The sequence below is a fragment of the Oncorhynchus masou genome, chromosome 27 (genome assembly GCF_036934945.1).
Source record: "Oncorhynchus masou masou isolate Uvic2021 chromosome 27, UVic_Omas_1.1, whole genome shotgun sequence".
Taxonomy (NCBI): Eukaryota; Metazoa; Chordata; class Actinopteri; order Salmoniformes; family Salmonidae; genus Oncorhynchus; species Oncorhynchus masou.
Window position 1 is genome coordinate 2392965 of NC_088238.1, and position 22500 is coordinate 2415464.

At 49.5% G+C, this 22500-nt stretch overlaps 1 protein-coding gene across 1 annotated transcript in view; it reads right to left on the reverse strand.

The window, feature by feature from the left end:
- Window positions 1–22500, reverse strand: part of LOC135516559 (wnt inhibitory factor 1-like) — a 50758-nt gene that overhangs the window by 22195 nt on the left and 6063 nt on the right. Inside the window, exons 3-4 of the mRNA XM_064940909.1 lie at window positions 11382–11490; window positions 10955–11086 (exon numbers count right to left, since the gene is read on the reverse strand). Of these exons, the coding sequence (XP_064796981.1) occupies window positions 10955–11086; window positions 11382–11490 (241 nt within the window). The remainder of the gene's footprint in view (window positions 1–10954; window positions 11087–11381; window positions 11491–22500) is intronic.

The following is a 22500-nucleotide window of genomic DNA, read 5'->3' on the forward strand; positions in this document are numbered from 1 at the left end:
ATGGCACCCTATTCATACGTCCCAAATGGCACCCTATTCATACATCCCAAATGGCACCCTATTCATTCATCCAACTGGCACCCTTATGGGCCCCGGTCAAACGTTTAGAGTTCAAAGCAGACTGAAAACCATCTCCCTACAACAGGGCCTGGTTCAAAGCAGACTGAAAACCAGCGCTTCACAACAGGGCCTGCTTCAAGCAGACTGAATCCTAGAGCTCTACAACAGGGCCTGGTTCAAAGCAGACTGAATCCTAGAGCTCTACAACAGGGCCTGGTTCAAAGCAGACTGAAAACCATCTCCCTACAACAGGGCCTGGTTCAAAGCAGACTGAAAACCATCTCCCTACAACAGGGCCTGGTTCAAAGCATGACTGAAAACCAGCGCTCTACAACAGGGCCTGGTTCAAAGCATGACTGAAAACCAGCGCTCTACAACAGGGCCTGCTTCAAAGCATGACTGAAAACCATCTCCCTACAACAGGGCCTGGTTCAAAGCAGACTGAAAACCATCTCCCTACAACAGGGCCTGGTTCAAAGCATGACTGAAAACCAGCGCTCTACAACAGGGCCTGGTTCAAAGCATTACTGAAAACCAACGCTCTACAACAGGACCTGGTTCAAACAGACTGAAAACCAGCGTTCTACAACAGGGCCTGGTTCAAACAGACTGAAAACCAGAGCTCTACAACAGGGCCTGGTTCAAACAGACTGAAAACCAGCGCTCTACAACAGGGCCTGGTTCAAACAGACTGAAAACCAGAGCTCTACAACAGGGCCTGGTTCAAACAGACTGAAAACCAGCGCTCTACAACAGGGCCTGGTTCAAACAGATTGAAAACCAGAGCTCTACAACAGGGCCTGGTTCAAACAGACTGAAAACCAGAGCTCTACAACAGGGCCTGGTTCAAACAGACTGAAAACCAGAGCTCTACAACAGGGCCTGGTTCAAACAGACTGAAAACCAGCGTTCTACAACAGGACCTGGTTCAAACAGACTGAAAACCAGCGCTCTACAACAGGGCCTGGTTCAAACAGACTGAAAACCAGCGCTCTACAACAGGGCCTGGTTCAAAGCAGACTGAAAACCAGCGCTCTACAACAGGACCTGGTTCAAACAGACTGAAAACCAGCGCTCTACAACATGAATTGGAAGCCTTTGAGGTGGTGATGGATGTCAACAGAGATGTCAAACTATCCTTCTTCGTCCCGGAGATCCATCGGCGTGTGAGGAACCCTTGTTTCTGTCCAAAACGGCACCCCTATTCCCTACATAGTGCACTACTTCTGACCAGAACCCTATATAGGGAATAGGGACAGTACCGTAACACTGGCACCAGACAACATGTGGCCAGAGTCACAATAAGAAAACAATATCTGTGGTCCAAAAAGCTCCCTATTCCAATTTAGTGCACTACATTTGACCAGGCCCTATAATAGGACTCTGATTAAAAATAGTGCACTATCTAGGGAATAGGGTACCATTTGTGATGTAACCAAGTCCCGCCGCGACTCACTGAGACAACAGTGACAGAACAAAACTGGCACGACTTCTCACACTTGTCCTTTTCTTTGACAAACAGAAGTGGGTGTCCAGGGAATTTGTGTTTGGTAAGACTGGCACCAATATCGATTCTTGTTTACGTTAAGGAAAACGGATGAAAAAAGTAGTGCTTGTCTCATTCACTTATACGACGAGACCCATCTGGAGAAAAAGAAAGAGAAGGAGGGATGAGTTTGGTTTCAGTTAACTCAGGGTTCACTCCATCACTCTATCCAACACGAGGGACAGAGGAGGGATGAGTCTGGTTTCAGTTAACTCAGGAACTCTATCCAACACGAGGGACAGAGGGAGGGATGAGTCTGGTTTCAGTTAACTCAGGATTCACTACATCACTCTATCCAACACGAGGGACAGAGGGAGGGATGAGTCTGGTTTCAGTTAACTCAGGACAGGGACAGAGGGAGGGATGAGTCTGGTTTCAGTTAACTCAGGATTCACTCTATCCAACACGAGGGACAGAGGGAGGGATGATTCTGGTTTCAGTTAACTCAGGATTCACTCTATCCAACACGAGGGACAGAGGGAGGGATGAGTCTGGTTTCAGTTAACTCAGGATTCACTCCATCACTCTATCCAACACGAGGGACAGAGGGGGGATGAGTCTGGTTTCAGTTAACTCAGGATTCACTCTATCCATCACTCTATCCAACACGAGGGACAGAGGGAGGGATGAGTCTGGTTTCAGTTAACTCAGGATTCACTCTATCCAACACGAGGGACAGAGGGAGGGATGAGTCTGGTTTCAGTTAACTCAGGATTCACTCTATCACTCTATCCAACACGAGGGACAGAGGGAGGGATGAGTCTGGTTTCAGGTAACTCAGGATTCACTCTATCCAACACGAGGGACAGTGGGAGGGATGAGTCTGGTTTCAGTTAACTCAGGATTCACTCTATCCAACACAAGGGACAGAGGGAGGGATGAGTCTGGTTTCAGTTAACTCAGGATTCACTCATCACTCTATCCAACACGGGGGACAGAGGGGGATGAGTCTGGTTTCAGTTAACTCAGGATTCACTCCATCACTCTATCCAACACGAGGGACAGAGGGAGGGATGAGTCTGGTTTCAGGTAACTCAGGATTCACTCTATCCAACACGAGGGACAGAGGGAGGGATGAGTCTGGTTTCAGGTAACTCAGGATTCACTCTATCCAACACAAGGGACAGAGGGAGGGATGAGTCTGGTTTCAGTTAACTCAGGATTCACTCCATCACTCTATCCAACACGAGGGACAGAGGGAGGGATGAGTCTGGTTTCAGTTAACTCAGGATTCACTCCATCACTCTATCCAACACGAGGGACAGAGGGAGGGATGAGTCTGGTTTCAGTTAACTCAGGGTTCACTCCATCACTCTATCCAACACGAGGGACAGAGAGGGGGATGAGTCTGGTTTCAGTTAACTCAGGGTTCACTCCATCACTCTATCCAACACGAGGGACAGAGGGAGGGATGAGTCTGGTTTCAGTTAACTCAGGGTTCACTCCATCACTCTATCCAACACGAGGGACAGAGGGGGGATGAGTCTGGTTTCAGTTAACTCAGGGTTCACTCCATCACTCTATCCAACACGAGGGACAGAGGGGGATGAGTCTGGTTTCAGTTAACTCAGGGTTCACTCCATCACTCTATCCAACACGAGGGACAGAGGGAGGGATGAGTCTGGTTTCAGTTAACTCAGGGTTCACTCCATCACTCTATCCAACACGAGGGACAGAGGGGGATGAGTCTGGTTTCAGTTAACTCAGGGTTCACTCCATCACTCTATCCAACACGAGGGACAGAGGGGGATGAGTCTGGTTTCAGTTAACTCAGGGTTCACTCCATCACTCTATCCAACATGAGGGACAGAGGGAGGGATGAGTCTGGTTTCAGTTAACTCAGGGTTCACTCCATCACTCTATCCAACACGAGGGACAGAGGGAGGGATGAGTCTGGTTTCAGTTAACTCAGGGTTCACTCCATCACTCTATCCAACACGAGGGACAGAGGGGGATGAGTCTGGTTTCAGTTAACTCAGGGTTCACTCCATCACTCTATCCAACACGAGGGACAGAGGGGGATGAGTCTGGTTTCAGTTAACTCAGGGTTCACTCCATCACTCTATCCAACACGAGGGACAGAGGGAGGGATGAGTCTGGTTTCAGTTAACTCAGGGTTCACTCCATCACTCTATCCAACACGAGGGACAGAGGGGGGATGAGTCTGGTTTCAGTTAACTCAGGGTTCACTCCATCACTCTATCCAACACGAGGGACAGAGGGGGATGAGTCTGGTTTCAGTTAACTCAGGGTTCACTCCATCACTCTATCCAACATGAGGGACAGAGGGAGGGATGAGTCTGGTTTCAGTTAACTCAGGGTTCACTCCATCACTCTATCCAACACGAGGGACAGAGGGAGGGATGAGTCTGGTTTCAGTTAACTCAGGGTTCACTCCATCACTCTATCCAACACGAGGGACAGAGGGGGGATGAGTCTGGTTTCAGTTAACTCAGGGTTCACTCCATCACTCTATCCAACACGAGGGACAGAGGGAGGGATGAGTCTGGTTTCAGTTAACTCAGGGTTCAAATCCATCACTCTATCCAACACGAGGGACAGAGGGAGGGATGAGTCTGGTTTCAGTTAACTCAGGATTCACTCTATCACTCTATCCAACACGAGGGACAGAGGAAGGGACTCTATTCTATTTCGGGCACTGCTGTTGACCAGGGACCATAGTGCACTACTGTTGACCAGGACCAAAGGGCACTGCTGTTGACCAGGGACCATAGTGCACTACTGTTGACCAGGACCATAGGGCACTGCTGTTGACCAGGGCCCATAGTGCACTACTGTTGACCAGGGCCCATAGTGCACTGCTGTTGACCAGGGCCCATAGTGCACTACTGTTGACCAGGGCCCATAGTGCACTGCTGTTGACCAGGGCCCATAGTGCACTGCTGTTGACCAGGGCCCATAGTGCACTGCTGTTGACCAGGGCCCATAGTGCACTGCTGTTGACCAGGGCCCATAGTGCACTGCTGTTGACCAGGGCCCATAGTGCACTGCTGTTGACCAGGGACTATAGGGCACTGCTGTTGACCAGGGACTATAGGGCACTGCTGTTGACCAGGGCCCATAGTGCACTGCTGTTGACCAGGGTCCATAGTGCACTGCTGTTGACCAGGGCCCATAGTGCACTACTGTTGACCAGGGCCCAGAGTGCACTACTGTTGACCAGGGACCATAGGGCACTGCTGTTGACCAGGGCCCATAGTGCACTGCTGTTGACCAGGGACCATAGTGCACTGCTGTTGACCAAGGGCCCATAGGACACTGCTGTTGACCAGAGACCATAGTGCACTGCTGTTGACCAGGGCCCATAGTGCACTGCTGTTGACCAGGGCCCATAGTGCACTGCTGTTGACCAAGGGACCATAGTGCACTGCTGTTGACCAGGGCCCATAGTGCACTGCTGTTGACCAGGGACCATAGTGCACTGCTGTTGACCAAGGGACCATAGTGCACTGCTGTTGACCAGGGCCCATAGTGCACTGCTGTTGACCAAGGGCCCACAGTGCACTGCTGTTGACCAAGGGCCCATAGTGCACTGCTGTTGACCAGGGCCCATAGTGCACTGCTGTTGACCAAGGGCCCATAGTGCACTGCTGTTGACCAGGGCCCATAGTGCACTGCTGTTGACCAGGGCCCATAGTGCACTGCTGTTGACCAAGGGCCCACAGGGCATCACTGTTGACCAGGGACCATAGTGCACTGCTGTTGACCAGGGCCCATAGGGCATCACTGTTGACCAGGGACCATAGTGCACTGCTGTTGACCAGGGCCCATAGTGCACTACTGTTGACCAGGGCCCATAGTGCACTGCTGTTGACCAGGGCCCATAGTGCACTGCTGTTGACCAGGGACCATAGTGCACTGCTGTTGACCAGGGCCCATAGTGCACTGCTGTTGACCAAGGGCCCATAGTGCACTGCTGTTGACCAAGGGCCCATAGTGCACTGCTGTTGACCAAGGGCCCATAGTGCACTGCTGTTGACCAGGGCCCATAGTGCACTGCTGTTGACCAGGGACCATAGTGCACTGCTGTTGACCAGGGCCCATAGTGCACTGCTGTTGACCAGGGCCCATAGTGCACTGCTGTTGACCAGGGGCCATAGGGCACTGCTGTTGACCAGGGGCCCATAGGACACTGCTGTTGACCAGGGCCCATAGTGCACTGCTGTTGACCAAGGGCCCACAGGGCATCACTGTTGACCAGGGACCATAGTGCACTGCTGTTGACCAGGGCCCATAGGGCATCACTGTTGACCAGGGACCATAGTGCACTGCTGTTGACCAGGGCCCATAGTGCACTACTGTTGACCAGGGCCCATAGTGCACTGCTGTTGACCAGGGCCCATAGTGCACTGCTGTTGACCAGGGACCATAGTGCACTGCTGTTGACCAGGGCCCATAGTGCACTGCTGTTGAGGGCCCATAGTGCACTGCTGTTGACCAAGGGCCCATAGTGCACTGCTGTTGACCAGGGCCCATAGTGCACTGCTGTTGACCAGGGCCCATAGTGCACTGCTGTTGACCAGGGACCATAGTGCACTGCTGTTGACCAGGGCCCATAGTGCACTGCTGTTGACCAGGGCCCATAGTGCACTGCTGTTGACCAGGGGCCATAGGGCACTGCTGTTGACCAGGGGCCCATAGTGCACTGCTGTTGACCAGGGCCCATAGTGCACTGCTGTTGACCAGGGCCCATAGTGCACTGCTGTTGACCAGGGGCCATAGTGCACTGCTGTTGACCAGGGACCATAGTGCACTGCTGTTGACCAGGGACCATAGTGCACTGCTGTTGACCAAGGGCCCATAGTGCACTGCTGTTGACCAGGGCCCATAGTGCACTGCTGTTGACCAGGGCCCATAGTGCACTGCTGTTGACCAGGGACATAGTGCACTGCTGTTGACCAGGGCCCATAGTGCACTGCTGTTGACCAGGGCCCATAGTGCACTGCTGTTGACCAGGGCCCATAGTGCACTGCTGTTGAGGGCCCATAGTGCACTGCTGTTGACCAGGGCCTGTTGACCAGGGCCCATAGTGCACTGCTGTTGACCAAGGGCCCACAGGGCATCACTGTTGACCAGGGACCATAGTGCACTGCTGTTGACCAGGGCCCATAGGGCATCACTGTTGACCAGGGACCATAGTGCACTGCTGTTGACCAGGGCCCATAGTGCACTACTGTTGACCAGGGCCCATAGTGCACTACTGTTGACCAGGGCCCATAGTGCACTGCTGTTGACCAGGGCCCATAGTGCACTGCTGTTGACCAGGGACCATAGTGCACTGCTGTTGACCAGGGCCCATAGTGCACTGCTGTTGACCAGGGACCATAGTGCACTGCTGTTGACCAGGGCCCATAGTGCACTGCTGTTGACCAAGGGCCCATAGTGCACTGCTGTTGACCAGGGACTATAGTGCACTGCTGTTGACCAAGGGCCCATAGTGCACTGCTGTTGACCAAGGGCCCATAGGGCACTGCTGTTGACCAAGGGCCCATAGTGCACTGCTGTTGACCAGGGACCATAGTGCACTGCTGTTGACCAAGGGCCCATAGTGCACTGCTGTTGACCAGGGCCCATAGTGCACTGCTGTTGACCAAGGGCCCATAGTGCACTGCTGTTGACCAAGGGCCCATAGTGCACTGCTGTTGACCAAGGGCCCATAGTGCACTGCTGTTGACCAGGGCCCATAGTGCACTGCTGTTGACCAGGGACCATAGTGCACTGCTGTTGACCAAGGGCCCATAGTGCACTGCTGTTGACCAGGGCCCACATCAAACCAAAAAGTGTATTTGTCACATGCGCCGAATACAACCTTCCAGAGAAATGCTGACTTACAGGCTCTAACCAACAGTGCAAAAAAGGTATTGGGTGAACAATAGAAATGAAAAGTAACAGGAGAGAGGCTAAATACAGTAGAGAGGCAATATACAGTAGAGAGGCAATATACAGTAGAGAGGCTAAATACAGTAGAGAGGCAATATACAGTAGAGAGGCAATATACAGTAGAGAGGCAATATACAGTAGAGAGGCAATATACAGTAGAGAGGCAATATACAGTAGAGAGGCAATATACAGTAGAGAGGCAATATACAGTAGAGAGGCTAAATACAGTAGAGAGGCTATATACAGTAGAGAGGCTAAATACAGTAGAGAGGCAATATACAGTAGAGAGGCTACATACAGTAGAGAGGCTACATACAGTAGAGAGGCTACATACAGTAGAGAGGCTATATACAGTAGAGAGGCTACATACAGTAGAGAGGCTATATACAGTAGAGAGGCTATACAGTAGAGAGGCTAAATACAGTAGAGAGGCAATATACAGTAGAGGCTAAATACAGTAGAGAGGCTAAATACAGTAGAGAGGCTACATACAGTAGAGTCTAAATACAGTAGAGAGGCTCTATACAGTAGAGGCTAAATACAGTAGAGAGGCTATATACAGTAGAGAGGATATATACAGTAGAGGCTAAATACAGTAGAGAGGCTATATACAGTAGAGAGGCTATATACAGTAGAGAGGCTACATACAGTAGCGAGGCTATAAACAGTAGAGGCTACATACAGTAGAGAGGTTATATACAGTAGAGAGGCTATATACAGTAGAGAGGCTATATACAGTAGAGAGTCTATATACAGTAGAGAGGTTATATACAGTAGAGAGGTTATATACAGTAGAGAGGCTATATACAGTAGGGGTACTGTGTGTGTGTGTGTGTGTGTGTGTGTGTGTGTGTGTGTGTGTGTGTGTGTGTGTGTGTGTGTGTGTGTGTGTGTGTGTGTGTGTGTGTGTGTGTGTGGAGGGGTACTGTGTGTGTGTGTGTGTGTGTGTGTGTGTGTGTGTGTGTGTGTGTGTGTGTGTGTGTGTGTGTGTGGAGGGGTACTGGTGTGTGTGTGTGTGGAGGGGTACTGCTGTGTGTGTGTGGAGGGGTACTGGTGTGTGTGTGTGGAGGGGTACTGGTGTGTGTGTGTGGAGGGGTACTGGTGTGTGTGTGTGGAGGGGTACTGGTGTGTGTGTGGAGGGGCACTGCTGTGTGTGTGTGGAGGGGTACTGCTGTGTGTGTGTGGAGGGGTACTCCTGTGTGTGTGTGGAGGGGTACTGCTGTGTGTGTGTGGAGGGGTACTGGTGTGTGTGTGTGGAGGGGTACTGGTGTGTGTGTGTGGAGGGGTACTGGTGTGTGTGTGTGGAGGGGTACTGCTGTGTGTGTGTGGAGGGGTACTGGTGTGTGTGTGTGGAGGGGTACTGGTGTGTGTGTGTGGAGGGGTACTGGTGTGTGTGTGTGGAGGGGTACTGGTGTGTGTGGAGGGGTACTGCTGTGTGTGTGTGGAGGGGTACTGCTGTGTGTGTGTGGAGGGGTACTGGTGTGTGTGTGTGGAGGGGTACTGGTGTGTGTGTGTGTGTGTGTGTGTGTGTGTGTGTGTGTGTGTGTGTGTGTGTGTGTGTGTGTGTGTGTGTGTGTGTGTGTGTGTGTGTGGAGGGGTACTGCTGTGTGTGTGTGGAGGGGTACTGGTGTGTGTGTGTGGAGGGGTACTGGTGTGTGTGTGTGGAGGGGTACTGGTGTGTGTGTGGAGGGGCACTGCTGTGTGTGTGTGTGGAGGGGTACTGCTGTGTGTGTGGAGGGGTACTGCTGTGTGTGTGTGGAGGGGTACTGGTGTGTGTGTGTGGAGGGGTACTGGTGTGTGTGTGTGGAGGGGTACTGCTGTGTGTGTGTGGAGGGGTACTGCTGTGTGTGTGTGGAGGGGTACCCCTGTGTGTGTGTGGAGGGGTACTGGTGTGTGTGGAGGGGTACTGCTGTGTGTGTGGAGGGGTACTGCTGTGTGTGTGTGGAGGGGTACTGGTGTGTGTGTGTGGAGGGGTACTGGTGTGTGTGTGTGGAGGGGTACTGGTGTGTGTGTGTGGAGGGGTACCCCTGTGTGTGTGTGGAGGGGTACTGGTGTGTGTGGAGGGGTACTGCTGTGTGTGTGTGGAGGGGTACTGCTGTGTGTGTGTGGAGGGGTACTGGTGTGTGTGTGTGGAGGGGTACTGGTGTGTGTGTGTGGAGGGGTACTGGTGTGTGTGTGTGTGGAGGGGTACTGGTGTGTGTGGAGGGGTACTGCTGTGTGTGTGGAGGGGTACTGCTGTGTGTGTGTGGAGGGGTACTGGTGTGTGTGTGTGGAGGGGTACTGGTGTGTGTGTGTGTGTGTGTGTGTGTGTGTGTGTGTGTGTGTGTGTGTGTGTGTGTGTGTGTGTGTGTGTGTGTGTGTGTGTGTGTGTGTGTGTGTGTGTGTGTGTGTGTGGAGGGGTACTGCTGTGTGTGTGTGGAGGGGTACTGGTGTGTGTGTGTGTGTGTGTGTGTGTGTGGAGGGGTACTGCTGTGTGTGTGGAGGGGTACTGGTGTGTGTGTGGAGGGGCACTGGTGTGTGTGTGGAGGGGTACTGGTGTGTGTGTGTGGAGGGGTACTGGTGTGTGTGTGGAGGGGTACTGGTGTGTGTGTGTGTGTGGAGGGGTACTGGTGTGTGTGTGGAGGGGTACTGGTGTGTGGAGGGGTACTGGTGTGTGTGTGTGGAGGGGTACTGCTGTGTGTGTGGAGGGGTACTGCTGTGTGTGTGGAGGGGTACTGCTGTGTGTGTGGAGGGGTACTGCTGTGTGTGTGGAGGGGTACTGGCGTGTGTGTGGAGGGGTACTGGTGTGTGTGTGGAGGGGTACTGGTGTGTGTGTCTCCTGTTCCAGCCTCAATCTGCAGCTGGCAGAGTTCCCATGACATCATGCCCCAGCTATGGCCTTTGTCCTGGATGCTGATTGGCAGGTAACTTCACCCCCCCCCCCTGCCACCCCCATTAGGACAAGGCTTTAAACATGAGAGCACCAGGAAGACATGACCTCGACACACACTCTCTCTCTCTCTCTCTCCTTCTCTCTCTCCTTCTCTCTGTCTCTCTCTCTCTCGCCTCTCTCTCTCTCTCTTTCCTTCTCTCATCTCTCTCTCTCTTTCCTTCTCTCTCTTTCCTTCTCTCTCCTCTCTCTCTCTCTTTCCTTCTCTCTCTCCTTCTCTCCTCTCTCTCCTTCTTTTCTCTCTCTCTCTCCCTCTCTCTCTCCTCTCTCTCTCTCTCTCTCTCTCTCCTTCTCTTCCTCAGGATGATGTCTCCTCTCTCTCTCTCTCTCTCTCTCTCTGGTCTCCTCTCTCTCTCTCTCCTCCTCCTCTCTCCTTCCCTCGCCCTCCTCTCCACTCCTTCCACTCCACTCCACTCCACTCCACTCCACTCCACTCCACTCCACTCCACTCCACTCTACTCCATCTACTCCTCTCCTCTCGTCTCCTGCTTTCTCCTTCTCTGATCTGATCTCCTCACCTCTCTGGCAGGTCTTGAAGAAGATGGCGTTGTGAGGTGTCCTCAGGATGATGTTCCCACCGCGTCCATGACCAGTATGGTGACCTCGAACGCTATTACGCCATCCTGGTCTCCTAAGCACGGGAAGCCCACCTGCACCACTTAAAACACAGATAAACATCATGTTACAACGCAGTAATCAGTAGGCAAGCTATTATGACTGATTTCAAGCTATTGTGATTGATTTCAAGCTATTGTGACTGATTTCAAGCTATTACGACGGATTTCATGACTGATTTCAAGCTGTGTGGTCTAGCGGTTATGCTGCTGGGCTGGGCTGCTGACTCAAACTCCTCCACTCTTTCCTGCTTGCTGGTCTTCAGTCTCATGTGTCCAATAAACAACAACACCGAGAAGGTGGCACGGATTTCACCAGCTCTTGTCTCACCTGAGGGCCTACGTGGTACAGAGCCCAGGAGAGGAACGTTGACAGTGGGGTTGTCCATGATATCCACATCCATGGAGCGCAGTGTCTGGAACTCATAGAAGTACTCTGCCTGCAACACACATTAACGGAGAACAGCTGATGTCTCAGAAATGCGTCCGTGCTAGTGTGCTTGCATGCATATACATGTTTGTTTGTGCACAGTGAGTTTGTGTTAGTACACACTGTGTCCCTCTCTAAATAATGTGTGTGTTGACCCTCCTCTCCCAAAAACACGCTGCACATGTGGTCTCTCTCTCTAAATGACATGTGGTATCTCTCTCAAATGACATGTGGTCTCTATCTAAATGACATGTGATCTCCCTCTCTAAATGACATGTGGTTTCTCTCTCTAAATGACATGTGATCTCTCTCTAAATGACATGTGATCTCTCTCTAAATGACATGTGGTATCTCTCTAAATGAAATGTGGTCTCTGTCTCTAAATGACATGTGGTATCTCCTCTAAATGACATGTGGTCTCTCTCTCTAAATGACATGTGGTCTCTGCCTCTAAATGACATGTGGAACAGCTGATCTCTAAATGACATGTGGTCTCTGCCTGCTCTAAATGACATGTGGTCAGCTGATGTCTCTAAATGATATGTGGTCTCTCTCTAAATGACATGTGGTCTCTGATGAACAGCTGATCTCTCTCTCTCTAAATGACATGTGGTCTCTCTCTCTTTAAATGACATGTGGTACTCTGCCTGCTCTAAATGACATGTGGAACTCTGATCTCTCTAAATGACATGTGGTCTCTGCCTCTCTAAATGACATGTGGTCTCTGATGTCTCTAAATGACATGTGCCTCTCTCTCTCTAAATGATATGTGGCTGATGTCTCTAAATGACATGTGGTCTCTGCCTCTAAATGACATGTGGAACAGCTGATCTCTCTAAATGACATGTGGTCTTCCTCTCTCTAAATGACATGTGGTCTCTGTATCTCTCTAAATGACATGTTCTCTCTCTAAATGATATGTGGTCTCTCTCTAAATGACATGTGGTCTCCCTCTCTCTAAATGACATGTGGTCTCTCTCTCTCTCTAAATGACATGTGGTCTCTCTCTCTCTAAATGACATGTGGTCTCTCTCTCTAAATGACAAGTGGTCTGTCTCTCTAAATGACATGTGGTCTCTGTCACTAAATGACATGTGGTCTCTCTCTCTAAATGACATGTGGTCTCTCTCTCTAAATGACATGTGGTCTCTCTCTCTAAATGAAATGTGGTCTCTCTCTCTAAATGACATGTGGTCTCTCTCTCTAAATGACATGTGGTCTCTCTCTCTAAATGACATGTGATCTCTCTCTAAATGGCATGTGGTTTCTCTCTCTAAATGACATGTGGTCTCTCTCTCTAAATGACATGTGGTCTCTCTCTCTCTAAATGACATGTAGTCTCTCTCTCTAAATGACATGTGGTCTCTCTCTAAAGGACATGTGGTCTCTCTCTAAATGACATGTGGTCTCTCTCTCTAAATGACATGTGATCTCTCTCTCTCTAAATGACATGTGGTCTCTCTCTCTCTAAATGACATGTGGTCTCTCTCTCTAAATGACATGTGGTCTCTCTCTATAAATGACATGTGGTCTCTCTCTCTAAATGACATGTGGTCTCTCTCTCTCTCTAAATGACATATGGTCTCTCTCTCTAAATGACATGTGGTCTCTCTCTCTCTAAAAGACATGTGGTCTCTCTCTCTAAATGACATGTGGTCTCTCTCTCTAAATGACATGTGGTCTCTCTCTCTAAATGATATGTGGTCTCTCTCTCTAAATGACATGTGGTCTCCCTCTCTCTAAATGACATGTGGTCTCTCTCTCTCTCTAAATGACATGTGGTCTCTCTCTCTCTCTAAATGACATATGGTCTCTCTCTCTCTAAATGACATGTGGTCTCTCTCTAAAGGACATGTGGTCTCTCTCTAAATGACATGTGGTCTCTCTCTCTAAATGACATGTGGTCTCTCTCTAAATGACATGTGGTCTCTCTCTAAATGACATGTGGTCTCTCTCTCTAAATGACATGTGGTCTCTCTCTCTCTAAATGACATGTGGTCTCTCTCTCTAAATGACATGTGGTCTCTCTCTATAAAAGACATGTGGTCTCTCTCTCTAAATGACATGTGGTCTCTCTCTCTAAATGACATGTGGTCTTTCTCTCTAAATGACATGTGGTCTCTCTCTCTCTAAATGACATGTGGTCTTTCTCTCTAAATGACATGTGGTCTCTCTAAATGACATGTGGTCTCTCTGTCTCTCTGGTCAAGTGATTGGGGGAGGCATGACAGAACACACACAGGGAGGGGGGAAGAGAGAGAGATCCCAGAACAGAGAGATGAAAGAGGGAGAGAGGAATGGGGAGACTGCGATGTTCCCTCTCTGCAGTGAATGCTTCCCAGTGTCAAAGCGTTTGATGAAGGGAAAGGTACACAAGGCGTGCAGAGGAAGAGGAGGCTAATCCTGCAGCTGAATGGTAATAACCAACACAGATAACACTCCACCATGCAGCCTTTCAGGCCCCAGGCTTTTGTTCCTAAGCTTCGCCGGCTGCATTTGAAGTACAGGGGGTAACAGAATCCAGGAAAGAGAAGGGCCCTCTTTCTGTATCTCTCTCTCTCTCTCTCTATCCCTCTCGCTCTCATTCCCTCTCGCTCACTTCTCTCTTTCTATCCCTCTCTCTCCTCTCTCTCTCCCCTATCTCTCTATCCCTCTCTCTCTATCCCTCTCTATCCCCCTCTCTCTCTCTCTCTCTCTCTCTTCCCTATCTCTCTATCCCTCTCCCTCTCTATCTCTCTCTATCCCTCTCTCTCTATCCCTCCTCTCTTCCCCTCCTCTCTTTCCCTCCCTCTCTCCTCCCTCTCGCTCTCCCTCCTCTCTCTATCCCTCTCTCTCCTCCTCGCTCTCTCTCCTCCCCTCTTGCTCTCCTCCCTCTCTCCTTCCTCTCGCTCTCCTCCTCCTCTCTCTCCTTCCCTCTCGCTCTCTCCTCCCTCTCTCTCCTTCCCTCTCTCTCTCCTTCCCTCTCGCTCTCCTCCTCTCTCTCCCTCTCTCTCCTTCTCTCTCGCTCTCTCTCCTTCCCTCTCGCTCTCTCTCTCCTTCCCTCTCGCTCTCTCTCTCCTTCCCTCTCGCTCTCTCTCTCCTTCCCTCTCTCATTTGCCGACTCAACATGCCATTACCGGATTACGATCTCTGTATGTTTTGTGTGAGTGTGAGTGTGTGTGTGTGGAGCTGAAAGCTCTGGTCCGTTCCGCTCTCAGCCGTTCTCTGTAATTTGCTGTCACCAGAGATGATCTCATCAGGAAGAGAAATTGGCCATTACTTTGACTAAAATAAGTTTACAGTTTATGGATGTCAACACACTTGTTGCAGTCTCCCACAATAGGTGTTTCTGAATGTGGATTCCTTGTTTTTACTGATAAGAGAATTCTCCCATCCATGAACACCTCCTCACAAACCACTAGCTCAATCTGAAGAAGAAGATGAAGAAGACAAAGAAGATGATGAAGAAGGCAAGAATTGACAAGAAACAATAAGAATTTAAAAGAAGGGGGAGAAGAGCCTGAAGAGGAGAAGAGGGTGAAGAGGAGTAGGAGAAGAGGGTAAAGAGGAAGAGAAGAGGGTAAAGAGGAGGAGAAGAGGGTAAAGAGGAGGAGAAGAGGGTGAAGAAGAGGAGGAGAGGGTAAAAGAGGAGGAGGAGAGAGTAAAGAGGAGGAGAAGAGGGTAAAGAGGAGGAGGAGAGGGTAAAGAGGAGGAGGAGAGGGTAAAGAGGAGGAGGAGAGGGTAAAGAGGAGGAGGAGAGGGTAAAGAGGAGGAGGAGAGGTAAAGAGGAGGAGAGAGGGTAAAGAGGAGGAGAAGAGGGTAAAGAGGAGGAGAAGGTGAAGAGGAGGAGAAGGTAAAGAGGAGGAGGAGGAGAGGGAAAGAGGAGGAGAAGGTGAAGAGGAGGAGAAGAGGGTAAAGAGGAGGAGAAGGTGAAGAGGAGGAGAAGGTAAAGAGGAGGAGGAGGAGAGGGTAAAGAGGAGGAGAAGGTGAAGAGGAGGAGAAGAGGGTAAAGAGGAGGAGGAGGTGAAGAGGAGGAGAAGGTAAAGAGGAGGAGGAGGAGAGGGTAAAGAGGAGGAGAAGGTGAAGAGGAGGAGAAGGTAAAGAGGAGGAGGAGAAGGTAAAGAGGGGAAGGAGAAGGTAAAGAGGAGGAGGAGAAGGTAAAGAGGAGGAGAAGGTGAAGAGGAGGAGGAGATGGTAAAGAGGAGGAGAAGAGTGTGGAGAAGAGGGTAAAGAGGAGGAGGAGAGGGTAAAGAGGAGGAGGAGAGAGTAAAGAGGAGGAGAAGAGGGTAAAGAGGAGGAGGAGAGGGTAAAGAGGAGGAGGAGAGGGTAAAGAGGAGGAGGAGAGGGTAAAGAGGAGGAGGAGAGAGTAAAGAGGAGGAGAAGAGGGTAAAGAGGAGGAGAAGAGGGTAAAGAGGAGGAGAAGGTGAAGAGGAGGAGAAGGTAAAGAGGAGGAGGAGGAGAGGGTAAAGAGGAGGAGAAGGTAAAGAGGAGGAGGAGGAGAGGGTAAAGAGGAGGAGAAGGTGAAGAGGAGGAGAAGAGGGTAAAGAGGAGGAGAAGGTGAAGAGGAGGAGAAGGTGAAGAGGAGGAGGAGGAGAGGGTAAAGAGGAGGAGAAGGTGAAGAGGAGGAGAAGGTAAAGAGGAGGAGGAGAAGGTAAAGAGGGGAAGGAGAAGGTAAAGAGGAGGAGGAGAGGGTAAAGAGGAGGAGAAGGTGAAGAGGAGGAGGAGGAGAGGGTAAAGAGGAGGAGAAGGTGAAGAGGAGGAGGAGATGGTAAAGAGGAGAAGAGTGTGGAGAAGAGGGTAAAGAGGAGGAGAGGGTGAAGAGGATGAGAAGGCGACGAGGAGGAGAAGAGGGTGATCTTTCTAGAAGAAGGAATGGCACCGTGGTCCAGGGGCCTCCCACCCAGGGAGCGGTGAGGTCATGCCTCTGTGACCTAATAACAATGTAGCGCGTGGCCCCTGGGGCCCCTGGGATTCCACCTTACAGAGACAGCCCCTTCATGTGGCAGAGGAACAATGCTCTCTCAACACAAGGACTGTGTCCCAAATGGCACCCTATTATTCCTTGCTCTGGTCAAAAGTAGTGCACTATATAGGGAATAGCGTGTCATTATGGACAGACAGTGTTTCCTATCTTCTATGGCTGTAGGGGAAATTCCACAATCCAAACGATGATGGTTTATTTGTGTTTTCAGAGGACAATACTGGTGCCTTTAAATCCTTTCAAGATTATCATTGTCATGATTCAGAAATGATTTGTCACTCTGCAGTGGCATAGTGCAGTAGACTCAAATATTTTTCCCGGGTAACACAAATATTAACTCCATCCGTGACTGAGTTGACAACGGTTACTCAAAACAGACATATAAAAAAATATAAAAAGTTTAAAACAAACATTAGTAAAATCGGGAAAATGATTCATTTGAAAATCCCCAATAGAAACAACCAGTCTATCAGATCTTTCAGGCCCCTGGTGTTTCTTGGCTAGTTCCATCGTTTTTGTTCACATGCTAGGTTGTTTTTCAATATTAGTTTAGAGTTTGCTGCAACTCTCTGCTGCTCGTGAAGAGACACGGAGCTTCTCATCTGACGCTGACACAGAGTGCTGTTACCACGGTAACGGCCCGTCCCTTAATACTTGACAGTCGATTGACGCAGCCGTGTGTCGATCTAATTAACAATAATACAACAAAAAAAATCCCTTCAAAACCCATCAATTTAAAAATAGAGATATCTGTTTTTTGTTGTTGTTGTTGCATTTGATACGTCTCAATCCACTGCATACGCCTATGTCGCACTTCCGCATCCGCGGTGAAAGGTGGCAAAGCTCGAGCGCCTGTTCATCAGACAGGAGACGTCCCCAAAATCAGTCTTCTCACAAACCGTCTGTAGCGTCAGAACGGTTTGGCCTACAAAACTAATATGACCACTTTATGGAAAGATGAGACTCTCACGAACACGATGGTGTTCACAAGTGACTCGTCTGAAGGAACCTGGTAACGGTTTCAAAAATGTATGGCAGTATGGAGATAGTTTCGTGCCAACAAAAATATATATACTGTATATACTTCCTGAGCTTTCTTATATCTCCTAGTTATAGGACAGACACTTCAAAACCTTATTCCTTATGATTTATTTTATTTATAATTATGTGTTCAAATGCATTTCTATAGGCTATAGTATTAAAGGCCAAAATTCTATATTTTATCAAATAATAATTAATTAATTATACCCCAAGACAAAAGTTTGAAGTGCCCTTTAACAGGGTATGGTACACTGCTGGGGTTTTCCCACTCAACCATTTCCTGTGTGTATTAAGAATGGTCCACCACCCAAAGGACATCCAGACAACTTGACACAACTGTGGGAAGCACTGGAGCCAACATGGGTCAGCATCCCTGTGGAACGCTTTCTACACCTTGTAGAGACCCTGTGGAACGCGTTCTACACCTTGTAGAGACCCTGTGGAATGCTTTCTACACCTTGTAGAGACCCTGTGGAACTCTTTCTACACCTTGTAGAGACCCTGTGGAACACTTTCTACACCTTGTAGAGACCCTGTGGAACGCTTTCTACACCTTGTAGAGACCCTGTGGAATGCTTTCTACACCTTGTAGAGACCCTGTGGAACGCTTTCTACACCTTGTAGAGACCCTGTGGAAGGCTTTCTACACCTTGTAGAGACCCTGTGGAACACTTTCTACACCTTGTAGAGACCCTGTGGAAGGCTTTCTACACCTTGTAGAGACCCTGTGGAACGCTTTCTACACCTTGTAGAGACCCTGTGGAACACTTTCTACACCTTGTAGAGACCCTGTGGAACACTTTCTACACCTTGTAGAGACCCTGTGGAACACTTTCTACACCTTGTAGAGACCCTGTGGAACACTTTCTACACCTTGTAGAGACCCTGTGGAACTCTTTCTACACCTTGTAGAGACCCTGTGGAACACTTTCTACACCTTGTAGAGACCCTGTGGAACACTTTCTACACCTTGTAGAGACCCTGTGGAAGGCTTTCTACACCTTGTAGAGACCCTGTGGAACGCTTTCTACACCTTGTAGAGACCGTGTAGAAGGCTTAATACACCTTGTAGAGACCCTGTGGAAGGCTTTCTACACCTTGTAGAGACCCTGTGGAAGGCTTTCTACACCTTGTAGAGACCCTGTGGAAGGCTTTCTACACCTTATAGAGACCCTGTGGAAGGCTTTCTACACCTTGTAGAGACCCTGTGGAAGGCTTTCTACACCTTGTAGAGACCCTGTGGAAGGCTTTCTACACCTTGTAGAGACCCTGTGGAACGCTTTCTACACCTTGTAGAGACCCTGTGGAACGCTTTCTACACCTTGTAGAGACACGGTGGAACGCTTTCTACACCGTGTAGAGACCCTGTGGAACGCTTTCTACACCTTGTAGAGACCCTGTGGAACGCTTTCTACACCTTGTATAGACACGGTGGAACGCTTTCTACACCGTGTAGAGACCCTGTGGAACGCTTTCTACACCTTGTAGAGACCCTGTGGAAGGCTTTCTACACCTTGTAGAGACCCTGTGGAAGGCTTTCTACACCTTGTAGAGACCCTGTGGAAGGCTTTCTACACCTTGTAGAGACCCTGTGGAAGGCTTTCTACACCTTGTAGAGAACCTGTGGAAGGCTTTCTACACCTTGTAGAGACCCTGTGGAACGCTTTCACACCTTGTAGAGACCCTGTGGAAGGCTTTCTACACCTTGTAGAGACCCTGTGGAAGGCTTTCTACACCTTGTAGAGACCCTGTGGAAGGCTTTCTACACCTTGTAGAGACCCTGTGGAAGGCTTTCTACACCTTGTAGAGACCCCGTGGAACATACACCTTGTAGAGACCCTGTGGAAGACTTTCTACACCTTGTAGAGACCCTGTGGAAGGCTTTCTACACCTTGTAGAGACCCTGTGGAAGGCTTTCTACACCTTGTAGAGACCCTGTGGAAGGCTTTCTACACCTTGTAGAGACCCTGTGGAAGGCTTTCTACACCTTGTAGAGACCCTGTGGAACGCTTTCTACACCTTGTAGAGACCCTGTGGAACGCTTTCTACACCTTGTAGAGACCCTGTGGAAGGCTTTCTACACCTTGTAGAGACCCTGTGGAAGGCTTTCTACACCTTGTAGAGACCCTGTGGAACGCTTTCTACACCTTGTAGAGACCCTGTGGAAGGCTTTCTACACCTTGTAGAGACCCTGTGGAAGGCTTTCTACACCTTGTAGAGACCCTGTGGAAGGCTTTCTACACCTTGTAGAGACCCTGTGGAAGGCTTTCTACACCTTGTAGAGACCCTGTGGAAGGCTTTCTACACCTTGTAGAGACCCTGTGGAAGGCTTTCTACACCTTGTAGAGACCCTGTGGAAGGCTTTCTACACCTTGTAGAGACCCTGTGGAAGGCTTTCTACACCTTGTACAGACCCTGTGGAATGTTTTCTACACCTTGTAGAGACACCGTGGAAGGCTTTCTACACCTTGTAGAGACCCTGTGGAACGCTTTCTACACCTTGTAGAGACCCTGTGGAAGGCTTTCTACACCTTGTAGAGACCCTGTGGAAGGCTTTCTACACCTTGTAGAGACCCTGTGGAAGGCTTTCTACACCTTGTAGAGACCCTGTGGAAGGCTTTCTACACCTTGTAGAGACCCTGTGGAAGGCTTTCTACACCTTGTAGAGACCCTGTGGAAGGCTTTCTACACCTTGTAGAGACCCTGTGGAAGGCTTTCTACACCTTGTAGAGACCCTGTGGAAGGCTTTCTACACCTTGTAGAGACCCTGTGGAAGGCTTTCTACACCTTGTAGAGACCCTGTGGAAGGCTTTCTACACCTTGTAGAGACCCTGTGGAAGGCTTTCTACACCTTGTAGAGACCCTGTGGAAGGCTTTCTACACCTTGTAGAGACCCTGTGGAAGGCTTTCTACACCTTGTAGAGACCCTGTGGAACGCTTTCTACACCTTGTAGAGACCCTGTGGAAGGCTTTCTACACCTTGTAGAGACCCTGTGGAAGGCTTTCTACACCTTGTAGAGACCCTGTGGAAGGCTTTCTACACCTTGTAGAGACCCTGTGGAAGGCTTTCTACACCTTGTAGAGACCCTGTGGAAGGCTTTCTACACCTTGTAGAGACCCTGTGGAAGGCTTTCTACACCTTGTAGAGACCCTGTGGAACGCTCTCTACACCTTGTAGAGACCCTGTGGAAGGCTTTCTACACCTTGTAGAGACCCTGTGGAAGGCTTTCTACACCTTGTAGAGACCCTGTGGAAGGCTTTCTACACCTTGTAGAGACCCTGTGGAAGGCTTTCTACACCTTGTAGAGACCCTGTGGAAGGCTTTCTACACCTTGTAGAGACCCTGTGGAAGGCTCTCTACACCTTGTAGAGACCCTGTGGAAGGCTTTCTACACCTTGTAGAGACCCTGTGGAAGGCTTTCTACACCTTGTAGAGACCCTGTGGAACGCTCTCTACACCTTGTAGAGACCCTGTGGAAGGCTTTCTACACCTTGTAGAGACCCTGTGGAAGGCTTTCTACACCTTGTAGAGACCCTGTGGAAGGCTTTCTACACCTTGTAGAGACCCTGTGGAAGGCTTTCTACACCTTGTAGAGACCCTGTGGAACGCTCTCTACACCTTGTAGAGACCCTGTGGAAGGCTTTCTACACCTTGTAGAGACCCTGTGGAAGGCTTTCTACACCTTGTAGAGACCCTGTGGAAGGCTTTCTACACCTTGTAGAGACCCTGTGGAAGGCTTTCTACACCTTGTAGAGACCCTGTGGAAGGCTTTCTACACCTTGTAGAGACCCTGTGGAAGGCTTTCTACACCTTGTAGAGACCCTGTGGAAATTTACACCTTGTAGAGACCCTGTTTTTACACCTTGTAGAGACCCTGTGGAAGGCTTTCTACACCTTGTAGAGACCCTGTGGAAGGCTTTCTACACCTTGTAGAGACCCTTTGGAAGGCTTTCTACACCTTGTAGAGACCCTGTGGAAGGCTTTCTACACCTTGTAGAGACCCTGTGGAAGGCTCTCTACACCTTGTAGAGACCCTGTGGAAGGCTTTCTACACCTTGTAGAGACCCTGTGGAAGGCTTTCTACACCTTGTAGAGACCCTGTGGAACGCTTCTACACCTTGTAGAGACCCTGTGGAAGGCTTTCTACACCTTGTAGAGACCCTGTGGAAGGCTTTCTACACCTTGTAGAGACCCTGTGGAAGGCTTTCTACACCTTGTAGAGACCCTGTGGAAGGCTTTTTTTCCGACTGTTTTCTATACTGAGTATTGCCACTCCAGACAGTCTTTCCAGAGAACATTGTGCATTATAGGTCCATTGGGCTGTACACAATTTAAAACTTAGTCTTGAATGATGCATGCCAAGATGTACCAGCGATAAGGGACTGTTGATATTGCAACCACACAACTCAAACATCGGTTCATCGATATGAACCAAATCGTTTTTTTTTTTCTTTTTGGTGGTTCAGTCCCTCAAGAACTGTCGTCTGCTAAAGATGATAATCTGTGTGCATCTGCCAATTTATTGTCTTATTCAGTATCCACATGACCTGTCCCCAGAGCTTCCTATACGGTTCATGTGTTTCCATAACGTGTTGAGACCAGCAATTAAGGAGAATGAGAGTCTCAATTAACGACGTTTCAAGAACTGCTGTATTTCAACTCCCTTCCGCCCAGTTACCCTGATGTTGCTATGACAACCAAGCTGTTTTCTGTTTTGTTTTTTTCATACCTGTCGCAGCCGCGGACAGATCGTTTTCTAAACTAAAACTCGTAGAAGAACTAGGCTTGCCTAAGAGGCGTTAGGCTCTCGGTCTGATATGGGCTTTTGAACACCTGAGTAAGCTTCACTCACTGCACTGGCGTCTTCGTAGCTTCGATCACGGCGTTTGTTCACTGATATCCCCTTTATACTGTTTTCGTTTCACTGTTTCAGTCACATTCCTGAAGCCCAAGAAACATACACTTAGCTTCCTAGTACATATGGAAATTAAAACGGTTTATGAATGATTTTTTTTTGA